The sequence below is a fragment of the Crassostrea angulata genome, chromosome 8, assembly GCF_025612915.1.
Source record: "Crassostrea angulata isolate pt1a10 chromosome 8, ASM2561291v2, whole genome shotgun sequence".
NCBI lineage: Eukaryota > Metazoa > Mollusca > Bivalvia > Ostreida > Ostreidae > Magallana > Magallana angulata.
This window is the reverse complement of record NC_069118.1, coordinates 8843595-8871371: the sequence shown is the minus strand read 5'-3', so window position 1 is coordinate 8871371 and position 27777 is coordinate 8843595. Positions and strand designations below refer to the sequence as shown.

The following is a 27777-nucleotide window of genomic DNA, read 5'->3' as shown; positions in this document are numbered from 1 at the left end:
TAATTTACAATGCTGAAACTGAAGTTGCAATTGGCAAACACAGCTGTGTTTGAATTCGTAAGATCCTGCAAAATGTTTTCACATGGAATATTTTCAGATTTAACTTTCTTTCTCGGGGGATCTGTATCACACGCTGGTTCGTTCATGGCTGGATCCAAGATCTTTGACACATCCATTTCGATTTGTTCACTGCTTCTCTTATACTTTCTTACACTTGTCTCGCACCTATGACCAGCGCGTCGCATGATTTCCTGCTCAGATACTCCATTTGAGTACAACTGAGTAGACACGTACATTTTCCACTATGATTAGTGAAGTTTCCTTTTAATCCACCATTCTGAGTTATGGTTTTCATGAACGACTTCAGTTTATTTACTCCAACCACCTGCTGTCCGAACCGAATCTGTTCTTCATCTGTAGGAGACAATGGCCGTCTATGAAACGCACCGGTATCTCCTAATGATCCCAGATACAGATTCAAAAAAAATTCCAGGAAGGTCCAAGGGTTATCCAAGTTTGCCGGGGTGGGGGGATTTGGGAGCGATGCATATTTATGATAGTTTTATATAAGAAAAAATTATAGAAATTTGAATTTTTCAAGGGGGAGGGTTTCTGGACCCTTCTGAGTCCTCCTCTAGATTCGCGCTTGCTCTAAATATGTTATTTTATCACCATTCAAAAGTGTATTTTTTGGCTTACCTGGCGATGAATGATGTCTCAGGTTCTTTGACTGCACACTCAGATGCCATAGGCCGCCTTTGTAGGTCTTTGTGGCCCTTCCCGTGAACTGAATAAATCGCCCAGCGCTGTCCGCTCCGATCTTGAACTGCTCAAACTGCAAGTTAAACTACATCCGAATCCTTTGTCAATTAACGATTTCATTTTTGCATCAACCAATTTTATGAACTCAATAAATTCTCCGTTTTTATCGTCAAGGAAATTCTTATCATAGGCACCATTGTCTATCAAATATCGCAAAAGTCCGCACAGTATGAGGTAGATAGATTTTGGTGGATATTCTGTTCCATTGCGCTTCCGCGCCTCCATTACGAACCGTCCAAGCCAAAAACTCATCTGCTCAGTGGTCATCAGCTTAAAATCGGGAATATTTTCCCGCCGGTTGGCCCGCCATTTTTCAAAGAGATTCATGGCCCACTTCGTGTTGTTTTTCGTATTCACGTTTTCTTGATCTTTAAGTTTGAAGATTTCATCATTACTCACAGGTTGACCAAAACGACTGTCGCTTGATGTAGATGCGCTGTCCTTACAATCTACGTCCATTGCTCCGGTTTTTATACCATCAACATCCAATGCTCCACAGCCTGCCGAGTTGGGAGTTAAAGATAAGTCCAACAGTCCCTCAAAAGCGGCGTTTTCACATTCTAATGTCTCGCATACTTGCAATAGGGTAATGCCATCTATTTTGTTGACCAGAAATTCGTCAATCGGCGCCAGTTCGGCGAGCAAACCAAAATCAAACTTTAGATCAAATTCTCCGTCCATCCTCTTCAAAGTTTCGGCGCATTATGTAAAAATTAAAGTCTGATAGCATGGTCAGCTAAATAAAACATATCTGATTGGTCATTTGATTGCGTGATCTGTGGAAAGATAATTTATGATTTGTCATTTTATTAGGGAGAGTGTAGTAACCTTTTTTCTTACATTTAGGGTCGAGTCACAAGTCATTTAGAGTACGAGTTTCCTATTTTATCGGAGATACAGGGCGGGCCTGGCTCCAGCTGTCGCTTTCGACTTACGCCACGCCCTGTATCTCTGATAAAATAGGAAACTTGTACTCTAAATATAACTTGAAGAGAGCTACGATGAAACTTGATAATTGTATAACTACGTACGTCGCTAGTTAGGAAGAATGTAATCAATATCCGGAGATTCAGGTTTCATGCGCTGTTAAGGGATAAGGTGCATTTAAATGTTCCGGAAAATAGTATTTTCCTGCATAATATTCTACAATCATTGAGGATTTCTTGCTAATCTCAAAGTAGTGGTAACCCCAAAGGAAGGCAACTATGGGCCATGGCTGCGATATATTTGATTAGATATGGTTGCAATATACATTGATATATTTATTTCAGTGAATATACTCGGAATTATAAAGCAATATGGCGAATTTTGGTTCAGTTGTTCGTTATGTATGTTGTGTTTGTCCTTTTTACGACCGTGTTACGGATTTTGTTAGAACATTGGCTATTTCACTTTTTATCGGCTCCGATAAATAATGCAATTATTGATGTCCATCATTTATGCCTAATCCTTTCGCAAGGTATATGCTACTTGATAATTTGACCCTTGGGTTTCAGAGTAGGTGTTCAGTATTGCAATTGCAACCCCCCCCCCCTTTGTTTATTGGCTACTGCTAAATGACTGTTTACTGTTTGATGAAGTGACCAAAAAATCTGTTCAGGGATGCCCAAAAGCAAACTTTCCTGGCTCCCCTGGCTTGATTTTCTTCATTGTTTTGTTTTTATGGCTGTTCACGGATTAATGACGTGACCCCAGTTATTGTGCTGGGATCCCTAATAGCAAATTGTGGTGGCTGTTCTTTTTTATCCATTTTTTTGTGTTAGATTATGGTTGTTCACTACTTGATAGTATGACACCAATATTTGTAATGTAGTGAATATTCTTAAAATATGATTTCTGTTGCGCCTATTTGTGATTTGTGCAATCAAACTTGGATTCTCAGTTTATCACTTTGTGCCAAATAATTTAAATACTATGGAATCTTCTGCTTATTAGGGGTTTATTGGCTTACTAACGAACTACATGTAACTACAGTAGCTACAACGTTATTTTTTTTACAATCCTATCCTATCGTATAATGTATAAATAACATAGTATCGTGCGTGTGTACTGATCTATCGTGCATTAATCCTCTCCTTTCGTGCGTTAATCCTATAAGATTTTCGTCTGATTAGCTCTTTTCACCGTTCAAGTGAAAGACCTTTTGTTTTTTATGAGGTCTTTCCATCTTTTAAAGAAGTAAAATACATTTCATATTTCTTATTAGGTTTTTCCACCTTTCAGGTGAAAGACCTCTTGTTTTCTTTACTGTGTCTTTCCATTTTTAAATAAAAGGCCTTTTGTATTTCTTATTAGTTCTTTCCACCTTCCAGGTAAAAGACCTCTTGTTTTTTTAATGCTTCTTCTTCTTCTTCTCTATTTAGCTCCGGGTGACTTTTTTTTATTAGGATTATTCAAACAATTGAATCTTTTTGTGATTACTCATCTAAAGTCATGGTATCAATTGACTCCGTGTCAAAAACTTCTTCTTCTTCTTCTTCTTCTTCTTCTTCTTCTTCTTCTCTAGTTAGCTCCAGGTGACTGTTTGTGATTAGGATTATTCAAACAATTAAATTTTCTTGTAATTACTCATCTAAAGTTATGATATGAATTGACCCCGTGTCAAAAACTACCAAAACTTACAAAGTTATTGTTCTTTAAGAAAGAATGCTTGTTATCGCTACTCCTCTGAAACCATAAGAAATAGAAATTTGGAGCTTTTACCAATGTCTTCAATACACTTACACTGTATAAGGTTCTTTAGTCTATTCATACCGAGAGGATCCGAAGCCCCATCTAGCAGTTATTGCCCCTGAAATTTTAAATTTCAATAAAATCACTTCCAACTTTTAAATAGTTATCATAGAGACTTCGGACCACTTGGGATGGAAGTGTCTACCTTGGTCGAACAAAATGAGGTCAAAAGTCAAGGCCTTTTAAGTTTTAATTAATTAATTAGTTTTTAGATCTCTTTTTTTAGGGTGGTATCGAAAAACTTTTTCATGGATGTAGTGGGGCATCTTAGGACATTTTAAAATAAAGCCTCTTAAATAATTACAGGGTTATTGCCCCTATTGTACAAAATGCCTGTTATCGCTACTACTCTAAAGCCATAAGAGATAGAGACTTGGAACTTTTACTACTGTCTTCAGTACACTTAAAAGGTTCTTCAATCTATTCATACAGAAAGGATCTGAGGCCCCATCTAGCAGTTTTTGCCCCGGAAATATTTAAATTCCCATATAATCACTTCCATTTTTCATATCATTTGAAATACAGAATTCTAGTAAAGGTTTCAATATAATTTGGAATTGCTGGATTGCGCAATTAGGGTTTCAATTTGGTAAGTAAAGTAACCATCAATGTCCTGTGGTTACTCAAGTTGAAATTTTTTTTTACAGTCAACTCATTCATACTTACATAGCAAGCTTGGGGTATTGCTAAATGTAATGGTAATGCATTGCAATGCATTACATGTTTTCTAAGTAATGCTAGTAATGTGTAATGCCACATTTAGCATTAAAAGTAATGCTAATGTAATACATTACTTTCCAAAATCTAGTGTAATGCTGGCATTACTTTGCATTTCTATGCTTTTTTATGCATGTTCATTTTTAAAATTATGATGAATTGAATAATTGAAATTGTATTTGATTAAAAATTGTTTTAAAGAAGAAAAAGTTATTCTTGAGATAAAAATATTTTGGTTGTATGATTTAAAAAAAAAATCCATTCTTAAATTGTCAATATAAGTGTAACCGAGCAGTGAGGAATTCCAAAAGACAGCCGTTTTGTTTAACAGATTTATTAAACGTTTTAAAGCATTGACCTATAAACAAAGAAAAATACATTAGACAAAATACAATTTTACATGTACATTCAATATGTTTTAGTTTCGATATTTCGTTGATAAAAATGCAACCGTTATTTCAGTATTCATTTATATGGTAAAACATGTTTTGTAGCAATTTAATATTAGAACTTACAAACAAGTTTCAAAAATTACAATGGCAAGATTAACTGCAAAAATACGATAAAGTATAAACCTTGCAATTAAAATAATATGCCCTAATCACTATCATGGTAGTAAAGAAATATATAACTAAATATGATATTAACCTACCACAAGATGCAGCTGATATACACTGGATTGTCCGACGTCGTTTAAAATGAAATACTGCCCAATTGGACGTAGGTTGAACGGTTACTTATACTAATAGAGAATCAAATTTATTGGATAATAATATGAACCAATGAAATTAAAGAACCATACGCGCGCAATCAAACTTTAGATGAATAATATTTAAGAATATACTGCACAAAACGAAAATAGAAAATCCAAAAACGAATAAATACATATGAAATAGATAATAATAAATCTGTTCTACCACATAAGTAGCTGTAACAACACAATTTCATAACATTTAAGAGTGTTGTTATTAAGAATTTTATATCATTTGAATTTTTTTTTCCAATTAGTTGTGCGTTCAATGAATTCTTTACTGTGAAGATTGTGTATACAACACACAATGCCCCCAGGACAATCTAAGTAGTATCAAAACATTCAATTGTTTTAGGAGGTGCTAAACACCCTGATCTCCGCCCTTCTCTTCACTGTGTTCCATTAGGATAGAGAACGGACATACACCCTTAAAAGCAAAAAAGAATGCATTAAAAAGAATACACTGTCCAACCATGCTCTCTGAAAGCTTAAAAATAACTTCCAGTATTATAAATTATTGTCTGGACACATATCTTAGGTTTTCAAACCCGACAGGATGCAGTTCAAAAATGAAACCTTTGAAACTTCGCTGATCATAAAGTGCAACAGCAATCTTGTTCAAGTCATTAAATTTGAGCCTGATAGTAAACATGAACCTGTAAAAATGTTTTAGCGTGTTTAATATATAAAACATTTGCAAAAACTTTGTAATCAGCAATTAAATTACTTTTTTAAAAACTTATTGTCGACTTTTTACAAAGTATTGTTAATGGTAACGCATTTCTTTACCCATGTAATGGTAAAAAATTCAGAAAAGTAATAAGAGATATTTACAACAAACAACGGGGAATTCTTAAATCAATAGCTTGAACTAACAAAAACTGTTCAAAGATCATTGATGGTTTGTTGTTTTGTCAATCTCTAATACAACATTATTCACAGGTATAATACTTTTTGTATACTTTATTGTGCAATTTAGCAAGGTTTTTAAAAAAAAAAAATAATAGGGTGGAAAGACCTTTAATTGCTCGAGAACAATAACTCTACTAGTTTTACCGGGTTTTATTTCGTTTATTCTCTCGTGATAATCGTTTCATTCCTTTCCATAAGCAAGTATCTTTATTTCAAAGTTAAAAGTCGTTTTGTGCGCCTTAAACGATTAATTTATCGAACAAGTACATATGATGCATAATTCTATATAGCATTATATCAATCTAATTTCTTAATTCTTTTACTTGTATGGAATATTATTCCTTTTGTATGCATCACATTTACATTGAAATGAATGAGTTTACGTAAATGATAAACTTTAAATTTATATATATTTAGAACAAGAGTTGTATTTTTATTGATCTCGCTATTATTCGTGTGATTTGATCTCGAGCTGAATGTTCACGGCGATCGGCTTGGTGTTCAGTAATGAAAAAAATGAAAACAAAATAATAAATTTATTGATCATTTAAGCTCATGGTTTTTTTTGTAAATACATTTTAACAGCCCTTTTTTATATGTTCTATAAAGTATTTAACGATGCATCGAGAAATAACAACTAAGCATTTGTTAATAACAAGATATTCTGTGTATATCTTGATTTGTATGTGTTCTTTATCAAATTCTGCAACTGTCAGGTTAATCGTGAAGATCATTTAACGCGACTTTACTTTTATCATGAAATTCGTTTATCCTTTCCTATCGTGTCTTAATTCGACCGGTTTGTGTGTGTTAACTGTTCTGACGTGCGTTATTATTGTCATATCATGTGTTATCTTGTAAAAATAACGTCGCAGGTACTGTACCAGTCCATTAATGATACAAATTCAAAATTATATCATCATCGTAAAATAGAAAAACAGTAAAACAAACAGGTACCAATCACAATGTACTTTTTGAAACCTACGTACTGATTTTAAAACGGTGTCCTTAACCAATAATTTGCAATCAATTGAGGAAATATGCATCGATAAACAAATACATAAAACGCTGTATTTTATAGTCATTTGATATACTTTAAGGGATACGGAATCATTCTTTTAGTATTATGTTATGAGGCGATAATTTTGGTCGGATCGTGGTCAAATCCAATAAAGCCTGATTGATAGAGAAAGATAATCTATATCTATTTGTTTGCCTGTCTGCCTGTCCGTCTGTCTGTTATGTTTAAGTTTAATTTTGTGCAAAACTTGCTGCAAAGAGAGACAGAGCGATGAACTATTAAGGATAAGAAATTCGAATCGCTAAGTTTATTGACGTGTTAAAGGATATATTACCTTCCTTGTTTTATAAATGCAATGTTTACACAAAAAAAAAATAATGGATAGGAACATGGATCCTCTCCTTTGTCAAGTTTTAGTGACAACCCATATGGTTAAAAATCAATTGATAACGCGAAATTCCCCTTGAACTTGTATTTATTTAATCTAATATGTAATTAGTATATACTTTAATTGTTTTGACCCTTCCTTTACAAATAAATGAAACTGATCTTATTAAGCAATTGCAACAAATACTATATGTGTGCTATTGTCAATCATTAAACAAGATCCTTCATTTAATAACGTAATAACCATAGAATGAAAGTGTGGTAAAAAGTTGAGTGGGATCATATAATGAAAATTGACTATCAGATGATTGAAGTTCATGATTTTTGTGGTACATTGTTCAGGCAATAGTTATTCTATGAAAGCAAATAATTTAAAAGAGTTTTTAGCGGTTCCCAATATTCATCAAAATTTTGATTTTAAGTTGAAGAATATTATCTGATTTTTTTTTATTGAGTAAAAAATATTTTCCCTATTTCATGGCATTATGAGACGTATATAGCTTAACAGTGCCCGAACAACTATATTTAAAACTGGTAATTCATTTATATTTATTAGATTAAAATTACAATGCGCTATTGCGTTTTTATTATTCTCCCTTTTTAGACCTGTAAGTCAGCAGTCCATCTCAAAAGAAATTAAATTACATATGTTTGAATTTCTCTTTTGATACATATGTTACAGGTAGGTAGGATATTTAGTTTGCAATATCGCATCGGCACAAGTATGAACGCCATAACGCGTTTTCAATACATTTATTATTGTAAGATTACATGTATTTGAATGAAACGTTTAAACTTACATAACCAATATGATATGTACGTCTGAAAAATAATCTCTAAATCATATTTGTTTGCTAATAAGAAGATTTTATGTACAAAGTTTCTGGTGCTCTATTGTATGCGCGGAAGCAAACTAAATAACAAGTTAATATGACTGTTCAATACATGTTTCATATCCCTGACTATGAGTGTTTGATGGATTTAAAGCGAGATCAAAATAAATATAAACGCTAACGCGCGGTATAATAATTTGTCTTCACGGCCTGTTGTGTTCTAGGACTGACGCCATGCAAAAATAAGCATTCAATGCTTTTTTGTTGTCGATAGATGTAAACAAAACTTCATTACATAAAAGGTGATTCATTATTATTGAAAATGATAGACTTTATAGACTGAAGGAATACTTTTTTCCAATAAAATAAAGCCTGCAAGGGCTGCCAAATCTCCAGCATTTAGAAATATTAAACATGCAACTGTAGCGTTAAGACATACATGTATGAGAAAGGCTGGGTACATGATATGATTTTCTCATAAATAGCATCAAATATAACATTTGTTATACTAACCTATTTTATTTCCTATAATTTCATATTAAAGTTTCTCTCGACAAATACAATACCCTGTTATTTCTGTACCAGATGAAATTATATTGGTATCAAATGGTTTAAATGATTTTTGCTCTTTTTTGGGGGATATTATTTAAATTTCATTTTACTAAAAAGTAGACGTCAAAAACCATTCTCGATAAAGCTGTGAAGCACATACAGTAAATTAGTAGATTAGTAGTAACAAGAACAAGAAAGGACAAGAAATATCCTCAGCCGACAAAATGTGTTCATCTTGTTAGCCATCCGACAAAAATGCTGACCTGTAGAGACAAAATACAAAATACAAAAAACGTAAACTGCAATACTTTATACTTTTAGAAAAATCAAGAATAAGGTACGCTTTTGAACACAAAAATTAGTGTCGACTTAATATAGATCAAGATGTCATTTTACACATAATTTGTTTTTGAAATCTTAGAAGAGTTTGAAAACTATTTGAAATGAAATATCAAAAAAAACATGCACAACAAAAATCCAATTTTAAGAAATAGATAATTAGGATTTTTGTGTAAAATGTAAAATGCATTAATGCTAAATTATGCATTTAAACATGTTTACAGAAGGACATAGATGATTTACATCTCAAAAATTATATCATAAGCACATAAATCATCCATAAAAGGACACGTGTTTTTCCGATATTAAAAGACAATCTCTTTACTATTCCGAACTAAGAATATTTTAAATACCTTAAACGCCCTTGCTAAAGCAAAAAAATTTAGAGTTTGATATGAAACATAGACAGTTCTAACCACGTCAACTTGACCTACACTGCTGGGTATATGCATGTCTTTACATTCTTATCATTTAAATCATCAAGACTATGTGTCCCACTGTTTAGTGAAGACACGCGCATATGTTTTTGTTTATGATAACGAAGCAATTAAACACTCACACATACTTATAAAAAAATATGAATGTTCATGTAAGTAACATTGCAGTTACTTTGAGCTATTACGAGGTCGTATTGTAAACTTCCTTGTTCCTTTTCTAACCATACAAATTTTATCTTAAATAACCATCCCCTTAGAAACATGGCGTTTAAAGATTAATTACTTGTGCTTCAAGGAAATATGAATCCAATTTGTTTTTATATAATTCATAAACAGTGCATTTTGCAGAAAATGGTGACACTAAAAGACGATAAACTGTGCACCGAAAGAACTCTCTAAAAATATAAATAAGTTAAAAATTAAACTTCAAAATCTTTTCAATTGATTTGATGATCTGTTTAAATTTAGGCATATTCTAAAAATGGTTATTTATGCGTGGGGGAAATTTAAACTTGCTACGCGATAAGCTGAAAACTGTGTAAATTTTCCCCGATCAAACAGTAAACACTTTGGAGTGGTATATCACGTATCCACGTATTTAATACCAACGTGTAATATTTGACCTTATTACCTAATCAAAGGGATTTTGTTGTTCTATTACAAATTAAATATTTGCGTCTATTTTCAACAGCCGGTCAATGGACTGCGATGTATTAGGCAGCCGGTCATTAGCCTTCGATCTACTGGACCGCCGATCAATAGACTGCAAATCTATTGGACCGCCGGTCAATAGACTGTGATCTATTGGACCGCCGGTCAATAGACTGTGATCTATTGGACCGGCAACGTATATCAGAACGCGTGAATGTTATAATGTTACATCCTTTCTCAGGGAATGTATTTTCCTTTACCTACCTTTACATAGACGCTGTTTTTAGTACTTGGTGAAACCAAATTCAATGTTATCAAAATGGAGTATCAAATAATCAACAGTTTTAAAACCTCATATAAGGTAAAAGACTATTTAAAATCTAATGGGTTGAAGATTCCTCTTTCTTTGTGGAAACTAATATTAAATCGAGATGTTGTAATGCATGCAACAGGTTCGGTGCATGTAAAAGATGAAAATAAAATCTGAGTATATTGCATAATGGCACGAAAACCATTTGCAATATGCAAATTGTAAACCCGGAAAACTAAAAAAGGAATCAGGTAATAAAACAATTATTTAATGCTTGAACACTCAATAGACCAGAATTTGTTCCTTGGTGCAGGGAACAGCTCTGCATTATGTGCTGCCCTCGGCCGTTGGCCTCGGGCAATAGATCATACTGAGCTGTTCCCTGCACCTTGGGAAAATTATTCTGGTCTATTGACTGCTCAAACATTAAATAGTTGTATAATAGAAATCGCAAACTTAACCACCAATGTAAATCACCGCTTTAACAGTAAGAAGAGGTGAGGGAGACTCTTTTTGACTTAGGGGAAAAAGCTTGCGCTCCTGATGTTATAAGTTTTCAAAGCTACCTAATCAAACGCTTATCAGAAGCTTAAATTCGAGTATTTGTTGCACAACAAAAGTAAAACCTTTTTTTAAAACCAGTATCATGAATATATAAAATTGTTGTTTGTTCATATATTATATTTCCCTTTGAGGTTTCCCTCCGTTTGGTGTAGTTAATGAGTCTTGTTTTGAGAAGGTGGCTGGTTGTTCAAAAAGTTATCAAACTTATTGTTAGTGTCGTTTACCAATGCTCGTTTAGGGCGCAGTTATACCACATTTTTCATATAATCATGTTAAAAGCTGATTCACATACAAAACACGTTTTATTCTGAGATATCATACAAAAAGTCAAAACCAAAGGAAGCATTATTTTAATGCATTACTAACCGGTACTTATAGATCTATAGAAAATCTATAAAACCAGAACAAGACTAGCAAAAAGTAAACCCAGTTAATGGAGGTTCGCTCTCTTTGATGTCACCTCTTGTTTAAAATTTCTGCATCATATAATAATTCTTTTTGTAGATTTATATTTCACAGTGACAAATAAATCAAATTGAATAAAATTAGTTTTTTCAAATTACATATTTACTTAGTAAGGGACTCTAATTTGTGGCGGAAGGTTTTCAAAACGAATATAGACAATTTTCATAACTCAATAGTTTAGAGTACTGTTACTTTAGCCTTCTAATTTTCAGCGCAGTTTTATGATATATCCATGTTGTTCTGAAAAATATATTTGAACAACGTTTTGATATTTCTATCGATAAATTTTGGCATATTTAGCTTATATTTCATAGAAGTCAAGAAAAAATAGCTTATTACATGTCAGATCTACTTTTTATTTTTTTTTATATGAGACATTAAATGTATCTCTTTTTGTAAGCAAAGTTCTGAAAAGATGGCATTACTATTTTTTTTATTTGCGTAATAATTTGATCACTCCAAAATTTTGTAACAATCTTTACATTGTATTCATTATGCACTGGTATTTGAAACCATCAGTAAAGCAAGGTTTCTGAAACTTTGACTTGGATATTACTTTTATAGTTACTACATGTGTTTAACTTCAGACTGTGCTGAAATCATGACTAAATAATTGTTCAAATTATCAATATTTGTTTGAATTCTTAAAAACATCAATTTCCATGCCAAATTTTGGCAATAATTTCAGGAAAATTATCATTTCTGTTTGGGGCTCCATATTTCCAAAAAATGGCATATGACATAGATCACAAATACAATAAATGAACATAATCTAAAGTCCCAAACTTGATACCTAAGATGTTTTCGGATGATTGACATTACTAGTACTTCAGATGCCAACCTCCTTATTACATTTAACGGGGATAAAAATTGCCCAGTAAAAAACAAGCATGATATACGTGTCCAAATGTAATAATCCAGTTTATTTAAACAAGTCTAGAACTATCAAATCCCTACTCATTTAAGGTATCAAAATCCTGTAAATGATCTTTTTAACATAAAAAAGATCACCCATATTGTTTCATGATATGTATGTGTAAGGGGTTAACTTTAATATTTGTATTTTTTCTTCTGAAATCTTCAAATCAGTCTAAGGTGACACATATTTAACTTAATTAATTAAAATGCTATCCACTATACCTTGTCTTGCAATTCATTTATAAAAGTGCAATATTGTCATTCAGTTGTTGTCAGTAAGTTACATTACACTATGTTAAGTGCGAATAATTATAAAAATGATAATTATTGAATATTTTACCCTTTAGATATATTAATGTAAACGTGAGATTTGTTCCAGGTAATGAATTGTTAATGAATACCAAAAAAAAGTTATAACCAAGACAATCAGCTAATGAACGCAGGGAAAAAAGACAACATGCACGTTGATGCCAAAGGGACACTAAACAAGATCCATCAATAATGACGTAAATAGTTTGGATGAAGTATAAAAAAAATATTTATTATGTGAAAAGTTGAACTATGGTTGATGAAAAGCATGGAATCTGTTAATTCAAAAATCATTTATAATATAACAGGCAAAGTTTAAGTGTAATTTAAAATTCGCTAAATGCATTTGTATTGTAAATAATCACTGTCTCAAAACTTGTTGGGAATGTCAAATTAGATAAGGAGCAACCATAAAATCAATTTAGCCACTACTATATAAATAGTGCCTGTTTATTATACTGAATGTCTTAATTTAAAAAAAAACTTTATTGCTTTTATATTGTAATGACGTGAATTTTATGGCGAACCGTACGCGCATAATTTACGCGCATGTAACAATTTGTTGTGTTACCCGTTGCCAAGTGTGTTGCTAACGCTGAGGGTAATATAATGGATTATCAACTGCGTCTAAACCAATCAGATTGCAGTATTCAACATGAAAGTATAATAAAAATAATTATTAATACATAATATGTATTTTCTTCCGATGTTTTCATACGGAAGATATCACTTTTCAAATTAATGAAATTAATCATTGATTTATGCACTTCATGGTATGCTACTATATATGCTGGGGGGTTCTTTTGTACCGAGATAAGATGCAGCACACGCGTGATCGTAATGGTCTCCATCTGTTTCGTGTTTTTCTTCCTCACGTAGATGATTGTAAACATCCTCCATATGTTGTTCAATTCTCGTGTTTCTAGTCATAGAGCTGTATATTAGACCTCTCTCTTGACAGGTGATTGGTGATACTTTAACGACTATCTTCTTTTTTAAAAGACAAAAAAATGTTTGTAGATTGGTTTTGTCTAAAAGCATTTTTATCTGTAATAAGTCTCCGATTACTGTTTTAAATTTACAAAAAAGTCCTCATTCATTCTTTTTATAATTTCTTTTTACCATATCAAATTATAAATCATTTATTTAAACATGCTCGTATATTACCGTTTTATCGTTTGTCTGGAAAACGTTGTTATCCTCATTCTCAACAACTTTTGCAAAATTGTATAATCTTTCGTTTGCAAACATAACCACTGGTTCTTCTCTTTGAAAAGAAATGTTTGTTCAAATGCATTATACCAAAAAACAAACACTTATCTAAAGTCGACGAAATTGAAACTTCTTACCTTTTCTTAACATTAGTTCGGATTTTTTTAACAATCAAAATCGCAATGACTGCTGTAAAGATAACACCAAGAATAATTCCACCAAACATGGTCCCTAATATTGATTCAATGTTGTGATCTGTTATATAAAATCAAGTACATGCAAATACGTATTAAGAATAGAATAATAACAGACATATGGATTTACTGAAATATTGCCAATAAATAACAGACGTACATTTGATTATTTACGATATGAAACGAACAATATATCCACAGATAAAAAATTTCTTCAAAATGTAATACTTATTGTATGTGAATTCAGATAAAGTTATTGTGTTTAAATCAATAATCAATGAAGTGTTTGGTATTACGAAAAAAAAAGATATCGATAAATGTGAGCAAAGAATTTTTCGGAATATACATATCTTTGGACAGATAAGAAAACGTTGGCCTAAATACGCAAGAAGTAATTTATGCTTATTAATGCAACATTATCGTTGTATCCAAATGCATTTTAAATTTATAATGTATAATTGATATCGGAATAATATGCATATATAACTGCTCCACATTTTGTATTTTGAAAAATATGAAAAAAGAGAGAAGGTTGTATCATATATGTCCCTAGTGCATGTGCTTGAAAAATCGCAAGTTACTACGTTAGGAATTAGTTAAGAGAGACTGGTAAATGAAAAGTAAACCAAACTGATAAAAAAAAACAGCCAACTGAGATTTTTGTAAGCCGTTCCGTCACCGGAAATAAAGTAATAAAAACAGAAGAAAAAATGATGCGGCCTAAACATGTGCAAGATCGAATTTCAAGTCTAATGAACCTTTATGATTTAATTATTGAAATGTATTTATTTGTTTTTAATTTCACAATTTGAAAACCCACGATTGGATCTCGTAAACGTCACTACAAGAATTGCATGGAAGCTTTTTCCAATTTCTGGTTTCTCTAATACCGACCTTGTTGATTTCCAAAAGAACGTCCAGGTTCATTGGAATGCACTTTAATAAAATAAAAATACAAAATGCATTCATTTATGACATAATCTTTGATTTAACAGTTCATATAACTTTATATGAGAACAATGGGTAAGATTTTCCGAAGCTTATCCTTCAGTGCATGCTTATTTCTCATCAACACAACGAGCGTACATGTAATTTGATGAAGAACATTGTTAATTGACATTAAGGGTTATTCGCTTTAAATTTTTAAGCTTTAAAAGATGCATATTCTGTCCTCTAGTGATTCATAGCGAGAACGCATAGTCTCCAAGCAAAGGGGGGTATTCTTTATGTAGGTTGCGCCGTACTGGATCTTATGGTTTTTGGAATGTTCACCAGTACATCATTTTAGTGGAGATGAATAGATATCAATTTAATGCAAACAATCTATTTAGTAAATAAAGCCGGAACGAATCGGTCGGAGGTTAGAACAAAAAGTAACTTTTCATGGTTGAAGTAGTTCAAAACAGACAAAAATAACGTAATTTTAATGTATCAATAACATGTCGGTACTTGAAATTGCCACGTTTTCATTTAAAAAAATAGTTACTCAATTTTCAAGAAGTTCAAAACATGAAAATAATTTCATAACAAATCATTACATACTATTATACTTTCACAATAATTGTAAAAACACATGCTTTAGAATTGGCATCTTGAAGGGGAAATAACCCAGAGAGGCTTAAAATGCCCATCAATATAAATGCGCAAAAATACTGCATTTAAATATTTCACTGTGACAATGACTACAGAGCATGAGCATTATCGGTAACCAAGGACTAAAACCCACTTAAGGCTGTAATAGAGGTATACTGAAGTTATTATCTGAAGTTGGAATTTGTTGATAGCCTTTTGAAAGTTAAAAAAAAAGTTCGTCGTAAGTCTAATAAACGTTAGACATTTTGTGAATAAAGATAATCAGGAGCAGAAGTAAACGAGCATTCATGTTCTACATTAGTACTTGGCCGCTAGTACATTCGAATTCCATATTAAGACAAATTATCAGGATAAAATGTGGAAGTTGTTTAAAAAAATGATTAATGCACAACTATATCTGTAAAATTGATAAAATAACTCTAATATTTTAGAATAATAAAATGCAATTAAAATTCATTATCACCCTTTTATACACATGTATATTTAAAATTCGAAAGACACGGATTTCGATTTTTAGATAAGGTTTTCTAAAACTGTTCCAAAAAATTATTTTGTAAAACGAATGCTTTGTACGATAAAGTGAAAACCGGAAGAATAGGAAAAAGCAGACAGGGAAGTTCGCTATCTGATAGAAAATGCATTGGTGGAAAATCGACGTGTCTAGAAATAGATTGTTAAAAACAATGACGAAAATAAACATGTTTTACTTTTTGACCCAATCAATTTGATGAATACTTCCGGAATAAAAAACAATATTATGCAAGGTCTCTTGTATTTAAAACAGGTGAATCTCATTGAACAGCTCTAATTATTGCTATTTAGTTTGAAAAGCCAAGAAAAAATTATCAACACCTATTATAAAAAAATAAATTATCATTTATGACAATAATAGAAATACATCCAGACGCCTCACATATCCGGCCAATTGGACTTGTGAACGAAGCGTCCGGGTAATTGAAAATTCATTGTATTTATTTGATAAATTCTTTTCTCAGCGACCCTTATCTTCAATTTACCACCCAGTAAAAATTAAAGATTCGTCCTATAAGCGGTGAATAAAATTACGCAATATATGGATAAGGGAATTGGTAAGTCACAAACTGATGTGAGGGCGATACGGTGAGTTCAATGGGCTTGAGAAATGGAATCTCAACCAAGTTTAAGAGCCGGCGATTAATATAATTAGATATTGTTGTAAGTTAAATATTACACAAAAACTTGTATCAAATCAAGACTTTAATTACCTAGGTAACAGTTGCTGCCATTCAATATGTATCCTGACTGACATTCACACCTACGATTGTTACATACACTAGCAAATTCAGTTCCAGTGCACTGCTTACTGTATGAACATGAGTGACCAACCGTCAGGTTTTCTGATAAAGAGAATATTGCCATAATCGAATAAATAAAACATATGTTGTACATATGCAGTACATTATAATAGCTATATACTTTCAAAGTGACTTCATTTGCATTTCCAATGGATACATTTCCAAAAAGGAAGATACAATTAGAAAAAACATGCTATTACGTACATAGTAGTCGTATTGATTTTCTTATATTAACATTGCAATCAATCTTCATAGTTACGAATGTGAATTATCACTCTATATATCATACTGTCGGTAATTTGATATCTTAAGAAAAAAGTATGAATTTCATTCTTAAAGCTAAAAATGCATCCATGCAGTTGGTATTTCAAATAAGCTTTTAAGAAATATACTTCAGAAGGTTAGATAATTGTTGCCATTTTATTCTATAATAATCTGATGTGAAAAAGTTTTGTATGATAATTTTTAATTTTACTAAATGAAATATCTAAGATTTTTCATAACAATAAATAATTCATACTTTAAAATTCACAAATATGTTTTATCATTTAATGTAAATTTGATATATACATATATATAGTTTGTTGACCATTTACCCTCCTCAAAACAATAATTTAGTTTCAAGTTGTTTACATGTGGATATTCTCATTTTCTTCCCATTTTGAGCTTTATAGGAACCATTATTACATGACAGGTATTTTTAAAATATATCAAGACTAAACAAACTTGTAGCTGTAAATTGTCATGACAAACAACAGAAAGTCTCTGTAATTTTATATATTATCAATAAACTGCTTTGCAAATTATTTATAGAGGTATAGTTACCACTAAAATTGCAAGTCAAATTGTTAAATAAGCACATATGATAAAAATGTCCTTGCATAATGTATGGGTGGGTGTTTAAACTCAAATCATAAAATTATTGAAATTATTTCTTTTCTATGAGTATATTGCAAATAGAAACAAATAAGTATAAAAAAAATGATATCTTATAATATTTTTTTATGATGATATGTGTCTGCTAAAACAGTCGAGACCTTTAAAGGTTACGAGTATAACGTAAAAATGGCTGGAATCAAGTTAAGCAAGTCATATTCTGGTTTGCTGAATTAAATAAACAATGCTTTGTTTGAAATATAGCAAATCGTATAAACATAATTTTTGCTAAAAACAAGGGCTAATCGCACGTTGCTAAGGAGAGGCAACTCGGTTAATCAGGACACGGCTGTTTCAGGACTTTGATCGTGAACTTTGGACCGGATTATTATGCACGGTATATATGTCTGTATATTGGAATTTTTTATTAAATGTATTTGATTATTTAATTAGTTGAATAGAAAAACTAAAAATTATTTCAATTAACGTAAGAGGGCTAAATACCCCCGAAAAGCGAAAAAAAGTATACTCTTGGTTAAAAGAAAGTATCATTGATATTATTTTATTGCAAGAAACACATTATATTGAAAAGAATGAAAACTTATACAATTTTAACTGGAAAGGCAATTCTTTTCACGCTTTTAGCGACTCAGCTTTTAGTAAAGGTGTGTCTGTTTTATTTAACGACAAAATTAAAACAAATGTGATGAATGTTAAAAAGTCTATTGATGGGAGAAAAATTTTGATCAATCTTGAAATCGAGAGTAAAATGTTTGCACTGGTAAATATTTATGCTCCGAATGATGCCAATAAAACATGCGAGTCCCTTAAAAAGCTAAAAGTGTTTATATTAAAAAATTGCATAAATGAAAATATTATATTTTGCGGTGATTTCAACTGTTATATGTCTAACAATGCTGATAAAAGTTTACGCTATTTACAAGATTTGAAAGAATACTTTAATTTAGATGTTATGTGGACAAAAGACAGGGAATACTTGGTGTACTGCTAAAATGACTCTAAAAGCCGAATTGATTACATACTTATTTAAAAGGTTTCTATTATATTCCAACATATTTCAATGTTTGGAAAATCATGGGTACTCATTCAAATAGGACTCGAATGATTGATCACAGATTTCCAAAACTCTATTATGATATAGATAAAACAAAAAAAGGACCCGGATATTTGAAACTTAATGTTTCTTATCTCAAAAATGATAACTACAAAAAGGGAAATAGCGATATCGTTCATAACATAGGTCCATTTTTAAGCTCGCTTACTACGAGGGAATTAATTAAAAGAAATGTTAAAGAATAAACCGTTAAATTTGCAAAAACTGAGCAAACATTATTTAAACCGAAAAGAAATACAATAGAACATGAAATAGGTGAATTAGAAAAAGAGCACGCTGACAGTTTTAATTACAAAAAACTAAAAACATTAGCAGTAGAATTAGATTTCTTGTACGATAAAAAAGCTAAAGGGGCTCAAATAAGATCTAAAATCAAATGGATAGAAGAATGAGAGAAAACTTCTAAGTATTTTTTTGGTCCTAGAAAAACATAATCAGCCGTCAAATGTTATTAAAGAAATAAAATTAGAAGAGGGATTGAAAATAAACAAAACGAAAAATTAATGCAATATTGGGAGAAATGCTTATATTTTATCAAAAATATTAATGCATATCTTTCGGAAATAAGCGAAAACCGTACGCTAAATAACTTATCAGATAATTTTCCCTCATATTAAGAATGTAGAGAGTCCGTAAATAACATGAAACATGAAACAAACAAAAATGACCTAGCTTAGAGGGCTTACATAGTGAGTTTTATCAATGTTTTTGGGATGTTGTCGGTTCTTTTTTTCTACAAAGCTTTTAAAAAGGTCAAATATTATACTCTTAAACACTTTCTGCGATATCTTCAATTTACAAAAAAGGTGAAAAAGATAGCTTAAAAATAACCGACCAATCAGTTTAACAAATACAGACTATAACATCATTGCTTTTATTTTTGCAAAAAAGTCACAAACGATATTAACTAAACTAATTAGCGAACAACAAACTGTATATATCAAATGACTGTATGTAGGAGAACACGCTAGATTTATTTTAGATGTTTTTGAATACTGTGAAACAGAAAATCTTGATGACATAAATTATTAGACTTTGAGAAAGCATTCGATTCAGTGGAGTGGGATTTCTTGTTTAAGGTTCTAGAAAAAATTAACATTAGCAATAACTTCATGAAATGGGCAAATATACTTTATACCAATCCAATATTTAAGATGAAAAATGACGGTTGGCTGTCAAAAACATGCACAATAACTCCTGGAATAAGACAGGGTTGTCCGCTTTTTGCCTTGCTATATCTTTTTGCTGCTGAAATTCTAGCTATTATGATTAACAGTAATCAGAACATAAAAGGAATAGCAATAAAATACGATGACATAAAAACATTCAACATGCAGATGATCTACATGTGTAAGTATAACTCTAAGAGATGAAATGTCAATGAAACATATTTAAGAAGTGCCAAACAAATTCTGTAAACACTCTTGATCTAAAATAAAAAAAATAAACAAAACAGAATGTGTTCTTTTAGGAACTCAACAAAATCTTTATGATGAGCGCTATGGTATTAAAACTACGAACAAAGCAGTAAGATATCTTGGAACCTTCATTGGTAACGATAAAGAAGAAGGTTATAATAAGAACTTGATGAAAATTTATCACGATGTTGAAAAGCTTTTTGAATCTTAGAAAAGAAGAAAATTAACTTTATTTGGTAAATCATTATTAGTTAACACACGTGCTTTATCTAAACTCATATACGTTGCTTCAATACCTAATTCTCTTGAAAATGACTTAATGAAAAAAAATCAACCCTTAATCTATAACTTTATTTGCGATAAAAGTGAAAGAAATGATGGCAATACTTTAAAAGGTAGTGTATTAAATGGTGGGTTGACAGTTATTGATATTAAATGCAAAATAAAGGCATTAAAAGCCTCATGGGTTCCTCGACTTTTAAAAAACAAAAACATTTGTTCAAAATTTTGGATTCTTACTGTAAACAAAAAAACATAGATGTGAATTACGCTTTAAAATTTTCATAAAAAAGATAGCAAATATTCAGAATGTGAGAAAATAACCAATGTTTAATCAGCAAATGTTATGCTCATTCAATGAATGTAAGCCTACAAACTTGGAAGATATTACATCAATTGAAATTGTAAAACAACCAATATTGAACAACTGCAATTTTCTTGTATAAGGGAAATTCCCTTTTTTATTAAAAAGTTGGATTACATGTGGAATTCTATATGTAAACGACTTGTTAAATGATGAAGGTAATTTCAAGTTTCTTACAGTTTTCAAAGACTGTATAAAGAAATCAAACTGGGTATGTGAATTTAAGATTATTTCCTCTGTTTTCAAACAACTATGTAGGAAAATTGATTTCTCAAATTTTAACTTCCCTTATATGCAAAACAATAATTATTTTAGTTTTTACTCAGGTTATAAGAATGCATTAGGGCAAAGATGTAGTTTTTTTCTATGAGAATTTAGTAAATAAGAAATTTATTAAACCTTGTTATCAGGCTGTTTTATAAAAGGAGTATAATATTGATTCTGTTGATTGGATATATATTTACAAATGTAAATAATCAGACATTTCTGATAAACATCTAGACGAATTCAACTACAAAGTGTTGAATAATATTCTTTGTAACAATGTTAATTTGAGTAAATGGAATAAAGAAATCCACAGTCAATGTAAAATATGCCAGAGAAATGAAAATACAAAGCATTTTATTTTCTAATGTGATAATGTATTTGAAATATGGAATGCCTTAAATGTTTACCTTTTAATTGATATCAATTTATAATTGATAATTTTAGGCTTTAATACCGATAAATCGGAGGGGAACTGTCTTCTATTTTATATATTTTAAACATCATTTGTACTTGAAGACTACCAATTTGTTTTTATCTTTCCTCAATCAAGCTTTGCTAATTAATGATCAACGGAAATTCTTTCAAAAAATCCGGAAATCATCTGGATTTTTGGGATTTTACAATCTTGCGCATGTGCATTACATTCAAGCTAAATCACAGGAGGCTCTTAAATTTATGTTTCCACAATATTACATTTGCATGTAGAAACTCAAAAAACGATATTACAAAAACGTATCAATTTTCATTGAAAATTTGTCATATATTCTGTTCATCAAAGGAAATTCGGTAGATAACCCTAACATAGTTTGCATTTTATATGAAAAATCCCGAGAGTTCCGAATGTCAACATGGTGTGTAAATTTAAAGGGAGTGAAAAAGTGTTGAATTCTTCATTTATATGAATTTGATTTTTGGATGAAAGGTATTTACAGCCTCAAAATAGTTTATTATGAATAATCTCTTATTTTAAATGTAGCGTCATCAATTTTCTCCAAAATCGTATTGGAGCGATTCAGCAAATTGTTTGTTTCATCACGGGTATATGGGAGGCATTTTAACTGTTGTGAAGGCCTATCCCGAGACACATTTAAATTATTCTAACTAAGCTGATTGTAGTAAAATAAAAGGCATTATTGTAGGCTTAAAGCTTGGTTATGTAAATGTCAACAATACGGTGTGTCGATGTATCTATTTCGTAAATGTCCGATATCATATGGAATGTCAACCCGTGTACGCACGGGCCAAAGTCTAGTACAGGTATAATAAGAAACTATAGACCACTAAAACATGTCATTATACTTGAATATAACCCACCGTCATTTGAACTTTAGTCTGGACACTTAAAACTGAGAAGACTATTCAACTACTAGTTCTTATTAGTCATTACTGAAGATGGGGGATGAGAAAAAGAATCTTGTTTGTTGAACAAGTGGTTAAAATATGGGGTCATTAGAACAGGTCAAAAAGTGTACAATACATATATGGGATATTAAAAAACTTAGCATGTCTGCAAATAATCAAAGTAATGTTCATCTTTCATGATGTTTATTTTGAGTCTGAAATGACTGATTGGAATTTTGAAGGTAACACGATGTACATACACTTGTGCCTTATGTGAAGAATGTTATTTGCGCTAAGATATAATGACTGTTATACCTTGATAGCAGGTGTTGTCAATCAATATGTATCCTGCTTGACACGTACACACATTATGTCTACATAATCCTGAGCGTTTAGGTCCTGTGCAGTGTCCATCGTGTAGACAGCGGTCACCAACAATAACGTTTTCTTTAATAAAAAAGGTAAAGATAAAACATCTCTAAATGTCATTTATGATATTTATGATAAAACGTATTTAGGAATATATTATCATTTATGTATCATTAATCTAAATACTTTAAGTTATCGTCAAGTTTCATTTCATGTTTTGTGTCGCATGTTTATGGTATATCAAACATTAAAAGCAGTGTTACATATATAAAAATGCAACAATTTAGATTCCATTTAAAGGTCCAATTTTCGTAAAGGAGTTCAGACATTCATAGAGGCACTGATTTTCATTACTTCCTGGCATACATTGAGTTGTGAGAAGCAAAGCTGCTCAAATACTGATCAAAATACATTTTGCTTTGTTTTCAAGTTATCCAATCAATCTTTATAATATTTACTTTTTATAATATCATCTCAATCGATTTTATTCTAATTGTTGCAATAAGAAATAAAGTGATAATGGATGGTCATATTTCTATTTACAAAGAATCGTAAAAGGAATCAGTATAATCCAAGATAAGGTTAAAAAAACGAGTGCATATATGAATATGTACCGGGGATGGGGTAATGGTAATTTGTAATGGTAATTGAGTGTAGTTAATTACAAATGTTGATGTAATTGGAAGTAATGTGTAATTGGCCACATTTTCAATTACATGTAATGGTAATTTCATTAATTACTTTAAAAAAAGCCATGTAATTCCAATTACTTTTCAATTACTTTCAATTACACACTGATGTACATATAAATATTAAGCTGTCCACTACCCATTTTGCCCCACACAATGGTACATTAGGTCTAGTTCGAAGAGTAGTTAAAAAGCATTGAACTATCATTAAACATATCATACTAAATATTTTTCAAACTGGATTTTTCAGTGATTCAATATTTAACAATAAGTTTCCCAAATATAATAAAGTACATGTATTTGATGATTTGTTTGATCTCTTTTTTTCTTAAAAATACTTATTTCCCTTCTTATTAGAATAATTTGTGTGTCAATTATCATTGAGTTAGTTTGAAACATCACTGCGCGGGGGTGTTAAGGAAGCATATGGAATCTGAGTTACATGTTATTCCGTGAAATCACAAATCTTACTAATTATGTACATATTCAAATATCTAAGCAACGAAACGTAGACAAAAAACTAATAAAAAATACCGAAGACAATTTGTTTTCAGAAATTAGTTTGTATTACGTAGATTTACACATTGATGACGTCATGACTAAAAGTTGAATGTCGTGTGAATTTGATCGGAAAGCATTGTAAACAGAGTCAAAATATAACTTATCTAAGAACTCTAATAAAGTATTGTGGTGTGATTTATTGAGAATTGAACATAAGAATACTGGGAAAGAAGTTAGTTTTATCAATCATTCGCTAAAAGGTATGTAAATTTGCTTTTATTTATCGGCCAGGCTTTCCTCTGTCGTTGTTTACGATATAAAAATCCGCCTAGAACAACACTACCCCGTATATATTGAACTTGAAATTTTATACGTATCGTTAGTTTGATCAATGCTTTATTTGAAAAGTGCTGCTAGAATCCCATGTTTTGTGTTGTTTTGATGGAACATACCGTTTTCCGTGCAAACTTAATAAAAGTTGGGAAGGTTTTACGAGAGCCGGACGAATAACTATTTAATTAAGAAGAACATAGAATTCTAGCAGCGGTTTTGATTAAACTGAGATGATTTGCCTTCACTTGGTATGTTTATTTTATTTTAGAAACCGCGGGGTAGTGTTGTTCTATCACATTTTACGTTAAGGAATATACGTAAGCTATTTATAGTTGTCACGTGATAATGCACCGATGTGGCAGTAATGTACTACCCGATTTTATTGCACGGACATTTGTTTTAAAGGATAATACTAAGTTTTTGATCTTATTCAAAATATTTATTTAATTTCACGATTTTAAATATAACAGTCAAAATAAGACGCTAAATTGTCCATATGCTTCCTTAACACCACCGCGTGTTTAATTTACAAACAAAATCAGTGTTATCGAAATTATATAAACTATCAAGTTATGCTTTGTAATTGATAGCCTAAAATACACAAATGCATGGCTTCAAATGGGTTTAAGTTGTTGATGCCTAACATGTCCACAGGGTGTGTTCCCTTATTGCTAACATTTTGATAATTAGGTAGAGAACAACAGGTGTGAATTGTATTTTGATAACAATTACAGTCTGCCCTCTACCCGAGATTAACCTGTACTTTGGCGTTGTATTTACAAAGACAGAAAATAGTGTATAAAAATGCAACGGAGAAAGTTTTCATATAATAGTTTGCATGCAAGAAATACTTTAGCTGACATGGTACAGTACAGCTCACGAGTATCCCGACACCCACCGTGTAATAAACACGGTGGAAAACGGTCTGTGTCGCACCGTGCACACGGTGTGACACCGTGTATGTGTATTGGAAAATTCAAGAAAAAGCACCGTGTCGCACCGTGGCCGCCTGTGTAACTCCGTGGCCACTGTGTTACTCCGTGGATATCGTTACCTGAGACGTTGATAGAAATAGCGTAAATTAGAAATAAAGAAATTATGGCTAAACAAGGGTTGAAACATATATATCCTTTTTCACATAAAAAAAAAAAAGAATGTCAACTTAAGTTGCACGGACCCAGAAAATTGTCGATGCCGTCAACGTGAAGTTAATTTTTTGTGATCTGAAAACTCGACGTAAATGGGTACCTTTTAATTCATTTGTACTTAAATAAATTGAAATGAATTCACCAAAAATATTTAATAATCAATTAATATATAATCAAAATTCAAATCAATTTAATTCATCTTGTTTTTTTTTCTAAACACACGTGATGTTGTAACTGACGATCCTATCAAAATGTCGGGAGCTTAAACGTCTTATTTCTGTTATCTGTAAACACTTTCTGATTTATCAATTAATTTACAGCCTTACTTTAAACCAATTAAAAATGAGAAATGAAAACATTTCAGATGATGTTTTTCTAAAAAACATGTGCTGTTGATGTGCTGTGGTAAATAACAACCCCATATTACCGGTGACTCGAATAATTTGCACTTCAGCTATTTATGTAGCAATAAATTAACAAAAAATCACTTTTATATTATAGATTATAGATAAATACATGAAAAAACTCTTGTTAAATCATATTTAAGCATTATACATGTATTAAAAATATACCCGCATTTCATAAAATAATTTTCAACTTTATTTCCGTATAGCTGGTAATGGTCTCGTGATTTCCCATGAAAAAAATCACTCTTGCGATGTACGGAAGCTGATCAGATACACAGCATTGTCTTTCACCTTGGGTTCTATACACAACAGGTGTTATTGTCTGTCTTGTTAGGTGTCATTGGAATTTACAACTAACTTTGTGTTTATTTGGACGTCTGAACAGGTGTACTCGAGATGCCGTTATTCACACCTTTCCACGAACACCTGTTTGGTAACTCATCACAACCCGTCGTATGGTCTGAATATATCTTACTTCTACTTTGTTAGTTCAAAGATTTTTCCTAATCTCTAACAAACAAACAAAATTGTCTGTAGATATGTACACAAACAACTACACGTAAGACTATCGGCGCGTGGATCCGGGGAACAATTCAGCAACTCTATAAATGCGGGAATTTCAAAGTATTAACTTGCGATCAGAAATTATTTACCGGGTACACATACATGTATGTACGAAAAAAACCTGATTGATTAAAAAGATGAATGAGATAAAACCGGTCACCTTTTGCAAGCATTTAGAACAAACAACTTTATTGATGTGAAATAGCGTCGAAATTTTAACGAAAAATCTTATTAAATCGTGAACTTTTCAAACTTTTAGTCATTGTGTTGAAATCGTTATTAAAACCATGGATCTAAAATAAATGAATTAAATTCATAAAAATAAAACTCTGATAATTCTAAAATGATTGCACAAAAGTACAGAGAGAGAGAGAGAGAGAGAGAGAGAGAGAGAGAGAGAGAGAGAGAGAGAGATTTTACAACGTAATATTCCAACCCTCATACATGCAGTATAAGAACAAAGAAACTAAACATTTCAAACACTGAATACTTCATTCTTAAACATTTTTTTTATTTTGCGGACTTAAAAAAACAATAGAACGGCATTTTTCCATATCATGGAAGGAGCACGTGGTCTATCTCGCGGGCTGATTTGATTGACAGGGATAGCACGTGGACCCTGACTACATATATTCTATCGCAATTTTAGGGAAAAGGGTTCAATATAATGGAAACTATAAATCTAACTTATTACACTGAATTAAAAGTAAAATGTACTTAAATCAAACTCATACTGGTATTCTCTCTCTCTCTCTCTCTCTCTCTCTCTCTCTCTCTCTCTCTCTCTCTCTCTCTCTCTCTCTCTTATATGACGATCATTAAACAATCAAACAGTTATTATTGCAATACTGAGTAAACTGTAGTTTCTTGGAACACAAATAATTTCTAAACTCAAGTTGCTATAAAGATGAAATAAAAAAATATCAAGTACCGATCCACGGATTCTTAGCGCTATGAATATGTACCGTGCGGTACTACATGGACAAGTACATCACACATATGTATGAAAGAAAAAATTTGAAAATATATTAG

At 31.3% G+C, this 27777-nt stretch overlaps 1 protein-coding gene and 1 pseudogene across 1 annotated transcript; both read right to left on the bottom strand.

Moving 5' to 3' along the window:
• Nucleotides 1-208: 208 nt before the first annotated feature.
• Nucleotides 209-1503, bottom strand: LOC128159246 (uncharacterized; annotated as a pseudogene).
• An 11592-nt stretch (nucleotides 1504-13095) lies between these two features.
• On the bottom strand, nucleotides 13096-15042 carry LOC128160205 (uncharacterized). The gene is made up of 4 exons (XM_052823491.1): nucleotides 15022-15042; nucleotides 14071-14188; nucleotides 13889-13988; nucleotides 13096-13711 (listed from the first exon to the last, which is right to left on the bottom strand). Exons 2-4 carry the CDS (start codon nucleotides 14157-14159, stop codon nucleotides 13490-13492), a joined length of 411 nt encoding a protein of 136 aa, XP_052679451.1. The 5' UTR covers nucleotides 14160-14188; nucleotides 15022-15042; the 3' UTR covers nucleotides 13096-13489.
• Nucleotides 15043-27777: the final 12735 nt, after the last annotated feature.